The 17,196-nt window shown below is 42.0% G+C and overlaps 1 protein-coding gene across 2 annotated transcripts in view; it reads right to left on the reverse strand.

Moving 5' to 3' along the window:
* Positions 1-2,181: 2,181 nt before the first annotated feature.
* The window catches only part of cfap99 (cilia and flagella associated protein 99), a 154,477-nt gene continuing 139,462 nt past the window's right edge, over positions 2,182-17,196 (reverse strand). For both annotated transcript variants that reach the window (XM_080182517.1, XM_080182519.1), the window contains 3 exons: positions 10,950-11,161; positions 9,441-9,618; positions 2,182-2,392 (listed from right to left, as the gene is read on the reverse strand). In XM_080182517.1, coding sequence (XP_080038643.1) covers positions 2,240-2,392; positions 9,441-9,618; positions 10,950-11,161 — 543 coding nt within the window. In that variant the 3' untranslated portion in view covers positions 2,182-2,239. The remainder of the gene's footprint in view (positions 2,393-9,440; positions 9,619-10,949; positions 11,162-17,196) is intronic.

Below are 17,196 nucleotides of genomic sequence, written 5' to 3' on the forward strand. Positions count from 1 at the left end.
CATGCTGCAGCTTTTCACCATTTAAATAATATTCCATCCTACTATTATTTCTTCTAAAGTGGATAACCTCACATTTGCCAACGTTATACTCCATCTGCCAGGTCCTTGCCCACTCACTCAGCCTATCCAAATCTCTCTGCAGACTTTCCGCGTCCTCCACGCAATTTGCTTTTCCACTCACCTTGGTGTCATCAGCAAACTTTGTTACCCCACACTCAGGCCCCTCCTCCAGATCATCTATGTATATGGTAAACAGTTGAGGCCTCAGCATCGATCCCTGCGGCACTCCACTAGTCACCAACCGCCAACCAGAAAAGCACCCATTTATTCCAACTCTCTGCTTCCTGTTAGACAGCCAATCCTCTATCCACGCTAACACCTTACCCCCAAATCCATGTACCCTAACCTTCTGCAGCAACCTTTTGTGAGGCACCTTATCGAATGCCTTCTGGAAATCAAAAAACACCACATCCACCAGTTCCACTCTGTCTACTGCACTAGTCACATCTTCATAAAAATGTGCCATACTGCCAACTCCTGATACCATGTAGAAAGATTGGCGACCAAGGACAAACTAGTTTATTCATTAGTCTGAGTAGCTGTTGCATGTGTATACTCTTCTTGTGCTTCAGAGAAAACTTCCGCTCTTCCATCACAAGGCCTCTTAAGTAACCACATCATTACCACCCAGTCTGTAGGTTCGTTTGGCAGGATTTTCCCACTTGGCTTCTGGGCCACCTATGTCAGAGTCAAATGGGGATCAGAAGTCTGCACTGTATGGTAAATAGTCACCAAGCTGTGATTTCTCTAGATTGGCCAACTAGTGGCTAAAAGGTGGAAAGACTGTCCAATTAAGGACAGTTGTTGGGCTTTCAAAATTGACAGGTCAATAGGATGCCTTCCAGTGCTGAAGAACAACATAGAGTTTTTCAAAAGATCTTCAAAAATCACAACTAAGACATGTTAAAAAGCTGTGGAAAGGCAGGGCTCCAGGATGATTGATATGTTGGGCGACCAATAGCTGAGGATGGATCGTTTGAAGATGGTATGTTATGTGATGACATATCCTGGAATATATCCAACCAGAGATGGCAGCTCTCTTCTGTAGATCATTTAGGTGCCATCAGTATTGGAGCTGGCGTCACCAAAAGGATAATGACAACTCTTTTGGAGACAATGAACTTGGATCTAGAAGGTTTCTTCTTTCTCACTCGCTATGACTAGTTCTGGGGTGCAAACAATGAATGATGTGTGCAGATGTGGTTTAAATATGGTTCCCTGAAAGATGATCTCATGATGATTCCCAGCCCATCCTACCACAAGATAAGATATGCTTCATGTTTATGCATAAATAATGAACTGAAAAATTGATGATCTGGCACAGAAATGTGCCACTTTGCCACTGCGATCACATTTAGTTTCCAGAGTGGAAAATTCACACATCATTTCTATTTCTTTTAAGACAAATTAGTGGACTGTTTAAATACCATTTGCTAAATCATTTTGTGATAGGTTAAAGTTACAGATCTATGACCATCTCATTGCGTCAACAGAGAAGCAATAAACACATTATCCAATGATCACTTCTTGCTCAGGGAGACGTGGGAAGCCTGGTGGCGTACTGAAAATACAAAGCGTTTTCTAATGTGTATACAATGCAAATTGGAAAGTCCCTAAATTGGAAAGTAACACCAGAAGTATATTGACATGTACAGATTATACAAGCAAAATCTGGTCAGAAGTTGAACATTTCATAGGAAACCATTCAGCTTAAAGCACTAATGAGTTTTGAGTGAATTCACTGATTATAATACTGCCAACTTCCAGTGAAATTCACTTAAAAATAAGGTTACTGATTGAATTGGAATAAATGATGTCCATGGACAACATCTCATATCACAGTACAAAAACTATCACAGTAGCATCTGTATAAAGCCCCACGAAAGAGAAGGACAAGATGTAAGTCCATACCATTTGCTTCTATGCAATGCATACCCTTAACTTGTAATAAAAGCAAAAAATGCTGGAAATACTCATCAGGTCACCAACTGTGGAGGAAGAAATGTATTAACATTTACGCCTGTGATCCATCAACATGTTGTATTCATAAATACCCTGTTGCATATGACATTAGAAATAGATTCAGATTTCAATTACTTTGTAAACTTAAGTTACATATTTATTAGGAACATTATTTTATGGTGTTTGTGGAACAATGAATATGCTATAATATTGCTCCTTAAAGTGCAGATGTAGTTTGGAGTGGTTTTTGGGAAAATGTCCTCTGTTTGTTATGAGTCACACTAGCAGCCATTCTACGAAGTTTAAGCATCTGGATGTTGTTTTCACGGCTGTCTTCCATGTTCTTGAACCAGCGTATTTCCTTTGATTTCTAGATAGAATTGTACACAAAAATTCCATTAGATACATGAGGTGTACCTGCTATCATGTGGCAGGAGCCAATTAAAGTGAACAAATGGCCTATTAAGACTGCAAGTGATGGCTTTTTAATTTAAAAGTTTTGAAACTTGCTGAAAGAATGCCTATGAAGATACCTTTACCTGAAATGGCAGACTGTAGCTACTTTTGAGCTTGAGGGCCACTTACTGCTCCTTCAACTTCAGTTTGAATCATTGATAGTCACAGATGAGGTGCCTGAAGATTGGAGGGTGGCAAATGTTGTGCCTTTGTTTAAAGAGGGTTGCAGGAAAAAACCTGGGAACTACAGGTCAGTGAGCCTCACACCTATGGTAGGTAAGTTGTTGGAAAGTATTTTGAGAGACAGGATCTACAGGCATTTACAGATACAAGGACTGATTAGGGACAGTCAGCATGGCTTTGTGAATGAAAAATCATCTCACAAATTTGATTGAGTTTTTTTGAAGGGGTAACCAAGAAGGTAGATGAGGGCAGTGCAGTTGGTGTTGTCTGCATGGACTTTAGCAAAGCCTTTGACAAGATACTGCATGGTAGGTTGTTGCGCAGGTTAAATCTCATGGGATCCAGGGTGAGATATCTAAATGGATACAAAATTGGTTTGGTGACAGAAGCCAGAGGGTGGTTGTAGAGGGTTGTTTTTCAAACTGGAAGCCTGTGACCAGTGGTGTGCCTTAGAGATCGGTACTGGGTCCACTGTTATTTGTCATTTATATTAATGATTTGGATGAGAATTTAGTAGACATGGTTAGTAAGTTTGCAGATGACACCAAGATTGATGGCATAGTGAAGGAGATTATCTCGGATTGCAACAGGATCTTGATCAATTGGGTCAGTGGGCTGACGAATGGCAGATGGAGTTTAATCTAGATAAATGTGACGAGATGCATTTTGGTAGATTGAACCAGGACAGGACTTACTCAGTTAATGGTAGGGCATTGGGGAGAATTATAGAACAAAGAGATCAAGTTCATAGCTCCCTGAAAGTGGAGTCACAGGTGGACAGAATGGGGAAGAAGGCATTCAGCATGCGTGGTTTCATTTGTCAGAACATTGAATACAGAAATCGGGATGTCTTGTTGAAGTTGTACAAGATATTGGTAGGGCCACACTTGGAATATTGTGTACAGTTCTATTATACCCTATTATAGAAAGAATATTAGAAAGAGTGCAGAAAAGTGCTACCGGCACTTGATGGTTTGTGTTATTAAGGACAGGCTGGATAGACTGGGACTTTTTTCTCTGGAGTGTAAAGGCTGAGGGGTGATCTTACAGAGGTCTATAAAATAATGAGGGGCATAGATTAGTTAGACAGTCAATACCTTTTGCCAAAGGTAGGGGAGTCTAAAACTAGACGGCATAGGTTTAAGGTGAGCGGGGAGAGATACAAAAGTGTCCAGAGGGGCAATTTTTTCACACGGAGAGAGGTGAGTGTCTGGAACAAGCTGCCAGAGATAGTAGTTGGGGTGGGAACAATTTTGTATTTTAACATGCATTTAGACAGTTACATGGGTAAGATGGGTATAGAGGGATATGGGCCAAATGTGGGCAATTGGGACTAGCTTCAGGGTTTAAAAAAAAGGGCAGCATGGACAAGTTGGACCAAAGGTCGTGTTTCTGCTGTAAACCTCTCTGAATCTAAGAGCCCACTCTCTAAGCTTTGTTAGACAACAAGTGCCACTAACTGGTTAATTCATTGAAAATCATTGCCGATTAACCATTTTCTATACAGTCTTGGGTTGGGACCCTATTTTCTTTCAGTGTTGAGGTCATGACCCAAAACTCAAAATTCTGCCCACAATCTCAACATTAATCACACACAGAAGAGGTACTGCGTTTGTCAACACAGATTAAATCACCTTTGTTCCTCAGTAGCATGCATCAATCTTGACCACAGATGAGCATCCCTGGCTGTACTAACATAACATTTGCACTTCTAAAGCCATCAAATTTTACAATGCAGAAGGAAGTGGGCATATTGTCCATTGTGTCTATGCTGGAGCAATTCAAAACTAATCCCACAACTGGAGTCTCTGCCCAATTTAGTATCACTTGTATCCCTCTATTTATGCAGTGAAATAACAAATTTAGAATTGAAATAGGAATAATTCAACACTAAATTAGGATTAAACCCACTAGGAACACGGTTAAGATATTTATTTCAGGTAGATCTTTAGATCAAACTGACATGAGAGATTTGGAGGTGAAAGACCCACTTCATAAATCAGGTCACTCGCTGAAATTATTTATTTCATAGGTGATATCATTGTGTTATCATGTATAAAATGGAGAGCTTTTTCAATGACACATTTGGTAAATACATCACACGATGTAAAACAAAGTAATTTCAACATTGAAGTTATGAATTAATGATTGTCCACGAGTCAGTTAGTTAGCTTGATTAGCGAGCAGTTGGGGCACTATCTCAGTCTCCCCAGGCAAAGGTGGATAGCACAGTAGCACAGTGGTTAACACTGCCTTGCAGTGCCAAGGACTTTAGTTTGATTCTGGCCTTGGATCACTGTCTGTGTGGAATCTACAATGTGACTGAACACATTGACGAAGGAAGAGTGGTGGACGTGGTTTACATGGACTTCAGCAAGGCGTTTGATAAGGTCCCCCACGCAAGACTTCTTGAGAAGGTGAGAGGGCATGGTATCCAAGGGGCTTTGGCCTTGTGGATCCAGAACTGGCTTGCCTGTGTAGTGCTCCGTTTTGGCAGGACCAATGGGATGAAGGAATACAATATCAAGGGTAGGAGTCTTTGCTGTGTTGAAGAGCAGGAGGATCTTGGGGTCCGGGTCCATAGGACTCTTAAATCGGCCTCGCAGATGGAGGATGTCGTCAAGAAGGCGTATAGTGTACTGGCCTTCATTAATCGAGGGATTGAGTTTAGGAGTCGGGAGGTAATGCTGCAACTTTATAAGACCCTTGTCAGACCCCACTTGGAGTACTGTGCGCGGTTCTGGTCGCCTCACTACAGGAAGGATATGGAAGCTATTGAGAGGGTACAGAGGAGATTTACAAGGATGTTGCCTGGATTGGGAGGCATGCCTTATGAAGATAGGTTGAGGGAGCTAGGGCTCTTCTCCCTGGAGAAACAAAGGTTGAGAGGCGACCTGATAGAGGTTTAGAAAATGTTGAGAGGAATAGATAGGGTGCATTCTCGGAGGCTATTTCCCAGTACTGAAATGGTCGCCACGAGAGGACACAGATTTAAGGTGCTGGGAAGCAAGTACAGAGGAGATGTTGGGGGTAAGTTTTTCACTCAGAGGGTGGGAGTGAGTGGAATCGGCTGCCGTCAGCGGTGGTAAAGGCGAACTCGCTGGGGTCTTTTAAAAGACTTCTGGATGAGTACATGGGATTTAATGGGATTGGGAGTTACAGATCGTTCTTTGGCTTGGTAGGTATGGATGTGATCGGTGAAACTTGCGGGCCGAAGGGCCTGTTTGTGCTGTAGTGTTCTATGTTCTATGTACATGTTCTCTGTGTCTGCGTGGGTTTCCTCCAGATGCAACAGTTTCCTCCCACAAGTTCAAAGATGAGCAGGTTAGACTGATTTGCCATGCTAAATTGTTCCTCAATGTCGGGGGATTAGTGGGGTAAATACGTGGGGTTACGGGGATAAGACCTGGGTGGGATTGTTGCCAGTGCAGACTCGATGGGCCGAATGGCCTGATTTTGCACTGTAGGGATTCAATGATTCCATGGTTCCTGATCTCAATTGTTAACCATTGCTAACATACTATAGATGAGGATGAGAGTGTGTTTGAATGTGGTAACCCAGTGGTGGAATAGCCTGCCTTCTCCCTTTAAACCTTCCATTCCTATGATTGTGACTTCTTATACATGCCTTGCTTAAAAAAGGATCCTGTTTGAGGCCAGACTCCATAAACTTCACCACCTGACAGGAAAAATCAGTCAAGCTGTTCTCATCTAGCTATCACACAGGAACTTTGCCCACTGTAGTCTCTGGATTGGAATCAAATGCCACTTTTAACAAAGACGGTGCTTCATGGAGCTTCACTGAGGAATATATGGATGCAGAGCCAGAAAAAGGGGATATTAGAAGCATTGAGCAAACATTTGCTCAAAGAGATGGTTAACGGAGCATCTTCAAAGGGGTAAGGGCTGAAAGATTTCAGGAAGTTAATGGTGAAGTAAAGGGACAAGAAGTCAAAATCACAGGAATGTGAGGTGTAGGGGTGACACCAGAATTAAAGAGAGGTACAGTATAAGACAAGAGTGAAATCTCCTGAGGCATTGGATTGGGATTCATTCTAGGTCATTGAGGAAAAGGGTAAGGAATGAAAAGAAGATAAACGGACTAAAATTCAGGCATTTGCGAAACACATGAATACTGAGCAGTGCTTGCTGTTTTCACTCCTGCTTACTTTGCAGATTATATAAAACAGTGTGAAAGTAAAGACACTAGATGGTGCTGCTGGAAGGATTAAATGACATTGATTATCTCCAGGTAGGAAAAGATGAGCACTCCCAGAAAATAATCGCGAACCACAAATAACTCAAAATGTTAACAGCAAAAGCCAATCTCTACGATGAACATTTCATGCCACTATAATATCAGAGGTGTTGAAACGATATCTACTGCATAGCAGAGCAACAAGGTTTGCCTCCTGCCCACCCTGTGCCGGTGATTTTTCAGCATTTTCTGTTTTAAGAACATAAGAAATAGGAGCAGGAGTAGGCCATCTAGCCCTTCGAGCCTGCCCCGCCATTCAATAAGATCATGGCTGATCTGTCGTGGCTCAGTTCCACATTCCCGCCCTCTCCCCGTAACCCTTAATCTTCTCGCTTATCAAAAACCCATCAACCCGCGTCTTAAAAATATTTAGCGAGGCAGCCTCCACCACTTCAACGGGTAGAGAATTCCAGAGATTCACCACCTTTTGAGTGAAGAAGTTCCTCCTCAACTCCGTTCTAAACTGCCCCCCCTTTATCTTGAGGCTGTGCCCCCGAGTCCTACTGTCCTTTCTGAGCGGGAAGAGTCTCTCCACCTCTATCCTATCCATCCCATTCATCATCTTATATGTCTCAATGAGATCTCCCCTCATTCTTCTAAACTCTAACGAGTACAAGCCTAGTTTATTCAGCCTCTCCTCATAGCTCAACCCCCTCAACTCCGGTATCAGCCTAGTAAACCTCCACTGCACTCCCTCCAAGGTCAAAATATCCTTGCGTAAGTACGGTGCCCAAAACTGCACACAGTACTCCAGCTGCGGCCTCACCAATGCCCTATACAGCTGCAGCAAGACCTCCCTACTTTTATATTCAGTCCCTCTCGCTATGAAGGCCAGCAACCCATTCGCCTTCCTGACCACCTGCTGCACCTGCAGGCTGGGTTTTTGCGACTCATGCACAAGGACCCCGAGGTCCCTCTGCACCGTCGCCTGCTGCAGTTTTTCGCCACGTAAGTAATAGTCCTTCCTACCATTATTCCTACCAAAGTGGACCACCTCGCACTTGCCAACATTAAATTCCATTTGCCAGTTCCTGGCCCATTCGTCCAGCCTATCTAGATCCTTCTGCAGACTCTCCACACCCTCCGCGCAATTTGCCGTTCCACCAATCTTGGTGTCATCAGCAAATTTCGACACCATACACTCGGTTCCCTCCTCCAGATCATCTATATAAATGGTAAATAGCTGAGGCCCCAGCACCGACCCCTGGGGCACTCCACTAGTCACCAACCGCCAATCAGATTTCTCACATCTGCATTATTAGACTTTTGTTTTAGTAATTTTTGTCCCTCTGTTTGTGCAATTACACAGTACCAATTTTGCCTGTTCTCTGACCACTTATAGCACAGACAAACTGGAATGCGGGGGGGAAAAAAAACAAGATAGAATTAAAAATTAAAACAAGAGACAGAAGTGTTTCAACTCAGATTTGAATTAGTTAACAAGCAAAACAGTGGACAGGAATGAGGTTTGGAGGACTAAAAGGAGACTTTTGAAGTGAATAACAAGATAAGTGTTTTGGAAGAAAATTCCAGAGCTTAAAGAATGACCTCTCAGTGGAAAGCAAGTTATAAACTGAAGCCAGAAGACTAAGGGTTTATGGGATGATCCATAGAGCTGGCAAATTTTATATGGATTGGATGGAGCAAGTTCATGGAAGACCTGAAGGCAGGAATAAGGAAATGGAACCTTATTTTACACAAATCTTTGAAGGTGGTAGAAAGGTTAGAGCTATTCAAAAGCGGGTTGGATCTTTGGCTTTAAGTTATCCTTACTAAAGTAAAAGGATAAAATGGCATTTTTACTAAAATGCGATTAAGGATAAGTGCCTGGGAGAAAGTCTGTATCACTAATCAACCTAGCTGGAAGACCACTGCAGTGTCAATCCCTAAGGTGATAAAAGCATAAAAAAAGGTGAGGGAGTGATAATTAGGGATTAAAACAGGCAACTTCCATGGGGTTGGTGAAAATTAAGAGAGGAGAGGGATGGGCTTACCATTGATTGCTACCCCTCCCACAAACATTCACTCCTTCCATCACCAACAAACAGTGGCGATGGTGTGTACTATCTACAAGATGTATTGCAGGAACTCACCAAGGTTCCTTAGACAGCACCTTCCAAACCCACGACCAGCACCATTTAGAAGGACAAGAGCAGCAGGTACCAGGAAACACCACCACCTGAAGACTCCCGTCTAAGTCACTCAGCACCCTGACTTGGAAATATATCACTGTTCCTACAGTGTCTCAGGGTCATTGTTGGTGTACTTACTGCAGATACTGCAGCAGATCAAGAAGGCAGCTCATGACCACCTTCTCAAGGGCAACTAGGGATGGGCAATAAATGCTGATCTAACCAGCGGCATCCACATTCCATAAATAAATTTAAAAAAAACTAAAGATGTGATGTGACACAGAGCTCAGAGTCACACAAAAGCACAAGGCTTAGTACAACTGGTTTCAGCCTGAACAGAGATTCTATGGTTAAAACCCTCTTTATGGTTTTCAACAAAGGTGTCTTACCCTATTTAAAATCGAGCTTCCCAGACTTCTTTCTAAGTTTTCTTGAGTGTTCCTGTTTCGTATTTCGTTCAGTCTCTGATGCTCCTTTTTCTTTTCTTCGAGCTTCTTTTGGAGCTCAGCCAATTGCTGGTTGTTCATCACCAAGTTGGATGACTTAAGCTTTTTTAATTCTTCTTCTCTATATTGGAAAAAAATAGACATTTTTGATAATTTTTCACAGCTTTAATACTGGTAGAAATCTGTTTCCACCTGAGTGGGTCCAAACACAATGAACTATACAGTTATACAAAACTCAAAATATTGCTGGAAATTAGAAATCTGAAATCAAAACAGAAAATGCTATTGTCATGTGGGTATACCTTTAAGAAAGGTTTATTTTTAAAAGATCATGCACTTCCAGCTTCAGTGATGTCATTGAGGGGTGGAGCTTAGATGTGGCAGTCTGGTGATAGAGCTTTCAGTTTCCTATCAGGTGATAGGGGTTTTTCCTTTGGGCTTTCAGTTTTATTTTTGGGAAGCAGTTTAGTAGCAAGCTAAAAAGCAGTCTCTTTCTCTCTGTTTTCTTTCTACTTTGTTTGGTTCTGCCTTAAAAAAAAGCTGTGTTTTGGGAAACAGATTCGACTGCAACCTCTTCTGACTTTCTTCATAAGGGATTTTCAGCATTGAACCCAAGAGGCTGGATTCCTGTAACAAGTGGGCATTACTCTATGCTGTATTGGCATAGTTGGAACACATTAGAGATACTTCCCTAAGAGTTATACATTATTGTGTTGTTGTGTTTCTTGTTTGTAATTGTTAAAAATTCTTGCTAAGTGGCTTACTGTACATGTCAACAATATTCTTAATTAAACTTTGTTTTTGATAAAAGCTTCTTGTGGGTCAGTTCAAACACACTTGAAGTGAAACCTCTCATGTTCATCCTAGCCAAATCAAACGTAAAACATTACAGTTTAGGCAAGTTTCATCGAACACCTTGAAGTATTCGACCTGACTTGTAACACTATAATTAGACAGCAGGTCAACTGCCAGTGGAGAGACAAAATGAGTTATGGCTTAAGGTTGTTGACTTTGTCAGATCTTAGACCTCAATTCTGTTTCTTACTCCACAGATGCAGTCAGATGCATTTTCTGTTTTTATTTCACAACAAGTAAAATAATGTAAGCTCCTACATTATAGTGTAAAGCCTTTCTCATGAAGAAAATAAGGAAACTATGGAATACCCCCATGTTGTCAAACCATAACCATAACAAAAAGGGAGCACAGCTAAAAGAGCACGAGAAAAAATGAAGCAAAGGAAAATTCAGAATTTCAATAATATTATTTGCATTATCCACCATGTGACTGCATTGCTTGCATATAACTTGCTTTTGGAAGATAATTTCTACAGTGAGGAAATAAATGATTTATCAATCTACATCTATGATAACTGAGAAAATTTGCTTTGATTATGATGTATCACCATATATTAATGCACGAGCACTGTTTTGAACAGTACTTTGACAACCTACCTATGCCTGATCATTGCTTTTTTGCTCAAAGCTTCTCTGTGCAGGGAGATCTGTTGCAATTTATCCAAAAGGAGCTGCTCCTTTGCTTGCTTTTCATTCAGGATCCGATCTCGTTTATCTTCTTCTGCCTTAAGCTGTGCCTCCTTCAGCAGTCCCAAGCGCTCTCGTAACTCAACTATTGACATCTCATTCAAAAGGTTATGACCAGCTGGCTGAGGTTCAATTACATGATTTTCATGAGATATGATTATATCATATAAATTAGTAACTTTAAAGAGGCAAATTCATAAAAAAGAATAGTTATTCAACAATGGATGAAATTAGAAGAAATATAAATACAGTAGAAGTTTTCTTTAGGGCAAATCTATTTTGGCATTTTGAAAAGAAATTATTGTGAATATCCTTAATGAAATATAAACCAAAAAGTATTGAATGTTTAACTTCACTCTGTGGGTGGTAAGTAGCCTATTAAATCTGAGAGTCGCCTCATTATAGACTGCACAGTTTTAGAATATAGAACATAGAACATTACAGCGCAGTACAGGCCCTTCGGCCCTCTGTTGCGCCAACCAGTGGAACCAATCTAATGACCCTCTAACCGAAACTATTCCAATGTTATCCATATGCCTATCCACTGACCATTTGAACGCCCTTAAAGTTGGCGAGTCCACAACTGCTGCAGGCAGGGCATTCCACGCCCTTACTACCCTCTGAGTAAAGAACCTACCTCTGACATCCGTCCGATAACTACCACCCCTTAATTTAAAGCTATGTCCCCTCGTGTTAGCCATCACCATCTGAGGAAAAAGGCTCTCACTGTCCACCCTGTCTAACCCTCTGATCATCTTGTATGCCTCAATTAGATCACCTCGTAACCTTCTTCTCTCTAATGAAAATAACCTCAAGTCCCTCTCTCCTCATAAGACCTTCCCACCATACCAGGCAACATCCTGGTAAACTTCCTCTGCACCCTTTCCAATGCCGCCACATTCTTCTTACAATGTGGCGACCAGAACTGTACGTAATACTCCAAGTGCGGCCGCACCAGAGTTTTGTACAGTTGCAACATGACATCACGGCTCCCAAATTCAGTCCCTCTACCAATAAAAGCTAACACACAGTATGCCTTCTTAATAACCTTATCAACCTGGGTGCCAACTTTCAGGGAGCTATGCACATGTACCCCGAGATCTCTCTGCTCGTCAACACTACTAAGAGTCCTTCCATTAGCCCTATGTTCTGTACTCCTGTTACTCTTACCAAAGTGAATCACCACACACTTTTCCGTATTAAACTCCATTTGTCACCTCTCAGCCCAGTTCTGCAGCTTATCTATGTCCCTCTGCAAACTGTAACATCCATCCTCACTGTCGACAGCTCCTCCGACTTTGGTGTCGTCAGCAAATTTACTAACCCATCCTTCTACATCCCCATCTAGGTCATTTATAAAAATGACAAACAGCAGTGGCCCCAAAACAGATCCTTGAGGTACACCACTTGTAACTGAACTCTAGGTTGAATATTTCCCATCAACCACCACTCTCTGTCTTCTATCAGCTGGCCAATTCCTGATCCAAACTGCTAAATCACCCTCAATCCCTTGCATCTGCATTTTCTCCAGTAGCCTACCATGGGGAACCTTATCAAACGCTTTACTAAAATCCATATACACCACGTCAACTGCCTTACCCTTATCCACCTCTTTAGTCACCTTTTCAAAAAGCTCGATAAGGTTTGTGAGGCACGACCTACCCTTCACAAAACCGTGTTGACTATCCCTAATCAATTTATTTTTCTCTAGATGATTATAAATCCTATCCCTTATAATTCTTTCCAAAACTTTACCCACAACAGAAGTAAGGCTCACTGGTCTTAATTCCCAGTATGGTCTCTACTCCCCTTCTTGATCAAGGGGACAACGTTTTTGTACATTGGTTTTAATAGGATGAAATTCAGGTCTGTTTTGCAATAAACTGTGAAATTGCTCTGCCGAGTTACCCCACCCCAGGCAACAAAGTTAAATATTACCCCAGGAAGTCCTGCCCACTGAAGGGAACTGACCAATCAGAGGATGGCAGCGCTTCTGTATTCTGCAAAGCTACTGGTCGGGGCAGTGCCTATTGCCAGTATTGCATCTACCTGAGGCCTTGGATCAAGGAGGGACCCAGACACAGGTGAATGATGATGGTAAGGAGGCTGCGAGATGGGGGTCACGGGGGGCAGCAGCAAAGGCAAGGTGCCCTCCCACACCCCTTCCTAATACTGGGTGTTTGTGATCACATGAGTGCCTTTGACCAAGGACTCACCCCAATGTCTCCTGAACTCTCAAGCAAACACACCATGATTTACTTGACAAGTTCCCTGCATGATGAATGCCCTTCCCACCACTTGGTTAATAGCAGTGATATCAGGACAAGGCCTTAGTGGGTAAAAATTGTCCTCTTAAGGGCTTCAATTGGCAGTTGTGTAAGAAAGCTGTACATAAAGTTAATTGGGATGGAGGTGGGAAAGTGATATGGTCCCCAACTGTCCAAATTCACCACAAATAACAAAGAACAGTACAGCATAGGAACAGGCCCTTTGCCTACCAAGTCTTGCAACACAGCTGCCTCCCTAATCTAATATTTTCTTGCCTCTACATGGTCCATATCCCTCTATTCCCTGCCTATTCATGTATCGATCCAGATGCCTCTTGAACATTGTGATAGAACCTGTTTTCGACACCTCCTCTGGCAGCACATTCACATCACTCTGTGTGTGAAAAACTTGGTCCTTACATTTCTTTTAAATTTCCCCCCTTGCACTCTCAACCTCTGCCTCCGAGTAATTGACCCTTCAACCCTGGGAAAAAGACTCTGACTATCCACTCTATCCAAGCCTGTCATAATCTTGTAAACCTCTATCAGGTCCCTCCTCGTCCTCCGACGCGCCAATGAAAACAATTCAAGTTTGTTCAATCTTTCTTCATAGTCCATATCCTCCAAACCAGGCAACAACCTGGTAAATCTGCACCCTTTCCAATGCATCAACTTCCTTCTGGTAGTGTGGTGACCAGAATTGTATACAATACTCTAAATGCGGCCTAATCAAAGTTTTTTTCACAGCTGCAACATGATTTTCCAATTCCTATACTCAATGCCCCAACCGATGAAGGCCAGCATGCCATACACTTTCTTGACCACTTTGTCTACCTGAGTTGCCACCTTCTGTGGATCTGCATGCCTAAATCCCTCTGTGAGCTATTATTTCTAAGGGCTCTACCATTTCCTGTATACTTTCCTTCTGCAGTAGACCTTCCCGCATCACCTCACATTTGTCTGGGTTAAATTCCATTTAAGAACATAAGAAATAGGAGCAGGAAATAGGAGCCCTTCGAGCCTGCCCCGCCATTCAATAAGATCATGGCTGATCTGTCGTGGCTCAGTTCCACATTCCCACCCTCTCCCCATAACCCTTAATCCCCTTGCCTATCAAAAACCACCTTTTGCCACCTTTTGGCCTAGGTCTCCAGTCAATTTATATCCTGTTGTGTCCTCTGACAATCCTCCTCACAATCAACTACTCTCCCAACTTTTGTATCATCTGCCAACTTATGAATCAGACCATCTACATTTTCCCCCAAATCATTCATATAGATTACAAACAACAGAGGCCCCCACACTGATCCTTGTGGAACATTGCTTGTCACAGACCTCCAGTTAGAAAATAGTCTTCCACCGCTACTCTCTGCTTTCAATGTCCAAGCTAGTTTTGTATCCATTTGACTAGCACGCCTTGGATCGCATATGACTTCACCTTCTGTATCAGCCTGCCATGAGGAACCTTATCAAAGGCTAAAGTCTATCATAGACTAAAGTCTATGTGTACAACATCCATTGCTGTGTTCTGGTCAATTTTTCTTGTCACCTCCTCAAAGAACTCAATCAAGTTTATGAGTCACAATCTCCCCTTCACAAAACTATGCTGCTTATCACTAATAAGCCTATTCTGTTCCAGATGTGAGTACATCCTGTCCCTAAGAATCTTCTCCAATAATTTTCCCACCACTGATGTAAGACTCACAGGCCTATAATTTCCCAGATTGTCTCTTCTGCCCTTTTTAAACAGAGGAACAATGTTAGCTACTCTCCAATCCTCTGGTACCTTGTCTGTGACTTAAGACAATACAAAGATTTTGGCCATGGCCTCAACAATTTCTTCCCCCACCTCTCTCAATATTCTGGGATAGACCCAATCTGAGCCTGGGGAATTATCCACCTTAATGTTTTTTAAAACCTCTAATATCTCCTCCCTTTTTATCTCAACAGGTCCTAAAACGTCAACATCCTCCTTTTTACATTCACCATCCACCACACTCTTCTCCTTTGTGAGTACTGGTGCAAATGACTCGTTAAGGACCTTTGGCTCTACACACAAATTCCCTCCACTGGCCTTGAGTGGACGTACCCTTTCTTTAGTTACCCTCTTCCTCCTTATATATGCATAAAAAGCCTTGGAATTCTCCTTAATCCTGCCTGCCAAGGTCATTTCATGGCCCTTTTTGCTCTTCTAAGTCCATGTTTAAGCTCTTTCCTGCTACCTTTGTATTACTCAAGAGCCTTATCTGTTTTCAATTTCCTGAAATTTTTGTATGCCTCCTTTTTCACTAAGCTCACAATGTCTCATGTCATCCAGGGTTTCTGAATCTTGCCATCTTTATCCTTCATTTTTACAGGGACATATTTTGTCCTGAATTGTTAACAACTGACTTTTAAAAGACTCCCACTTATCAGATGTGGATTTACCCTCAAACAGATGCCCCCAGTCTACATTCCCTCGCTTCTGCCTAATACTGTTGTAGTTAGCCTTCTCCAATTTAGCACTTTCACTCTGGGACTATTTCTATCCCATTTTAGAAGAATTCCGAAACATATAGAATTGTGATCACTTCCCAAAATGGACTCAAACTAAGACATCAATCATCTATCTGTGCTCATTTCCCAGAACCAGGTCTAAGGTCGCCCCTTCCTGAACTGGACTATGCACACATTTTGCCTCAAGTAGCACTCTTGGACAAAGTGAACAAACTCTGCCCTGTCCAAGCCCCTGGCACTAAAGGAATGCCAGTCTATGTGGGGGAAGTTAAAATCGCTCATCACAACAACCCCTTTGTTTATACATTTTCCCATATCTCCTGACATATCAGTTCTTGCACTCCACGCTGGCAGTTGGGAGGTCTGTAGACAAGATTTTGCCCACTGACATGACTGTCATCTCCTCTGTCAAGATATACTTGTGAGTAATGGCAACTTGGGCAAATAATGGAATGTGCTGAACAACTGTGGAATTATGTGCTCAGCTAAGGATTCGATGCCTTCAGGAAGAGGAAAATAGAGGAAGTTAGTTGAAAATGTGCTGAGGAAGAAGCTCTTCTATTCATAGCCCAAGAGTAATTATTTTGCTTTGTTCATGCAGCAAGTAGTTAAGGTCTAGAATGCACTGTTTGAATGAATGGCAGAGGCAGGATCAATTGAAGTATTCAAAAGGGAATTAGAGCGTTATCTGTAAAGGAATGATGTGCTGGATTACTGGGAGAAAGAGGGGAATGGGGCTCGATGAATTACTCATTTGGAACACTGGTACAGGCGTGATGGGGAAAATGGTCTCCTGTGCTTTAACCATTCTGGGATTCTCTGATTCCCTGGCACAAGTAAGAGAGAAGGGAAGAATAAATTGTGGTATGTATTTGCACATTGCTGTTAACATTGCATTATTTTTCTAGGTGCTTTGGCATGGAGCAGGGAAGGAGGTGGATGAGCAATTAAAATGTTATCCCTGTGAGTTGAATGTTCTTGTGATTCTGCCTCGCAAGATCAGATATTCAAATTGTTAATTATCTCAATAATTTGTACACCTGTCTCTGAGTCAGAGGTTGTGTTTCAAGCCCTGCTACTGGACTTGCTACCCATCTATTTGTTCAAGTGAACTAATGCCAATATTTTGATGAAGAACTGTGGAGTTCTCCCCATATCCCAGCCATATCTATCCATCAATCAACATAATTAACACATCAAGTCATCATTTATCTTGTTTGCTGTTTTAAAACTTTCTGCAAAAATTTGACTGCAGAATAACAATGAATGCACTTCAAATATAAATTGGACGATTGTGTAGCATTCTGTGGTGTCATGGGGTAGTGAAAGGCACAAGTGTGAAGTCAGTAGTAGGGTGTCCTTTTCCAGATATAGTAACTGTGTTTAAACATACA

The sequence above is a fragment of the Carcharhinus amblyrhynchos genome, unplaced genomic scaffold (genome assembly GCF_965287045.1).
Source record: "Carcharhinus amblyrhynchos unplaced genomic scaffold, sCarAmb.v2.hapA scaffold_61, whole genome shotgun sequence".
Classification (NCBI taxonomy): Eukaryota; Metazoa; Chordata; class Chondrichthyes; order Carcharhiniformes; family Carcharhinidae; genus Carcharhinus; species Carcharhinus amblyrhynchos.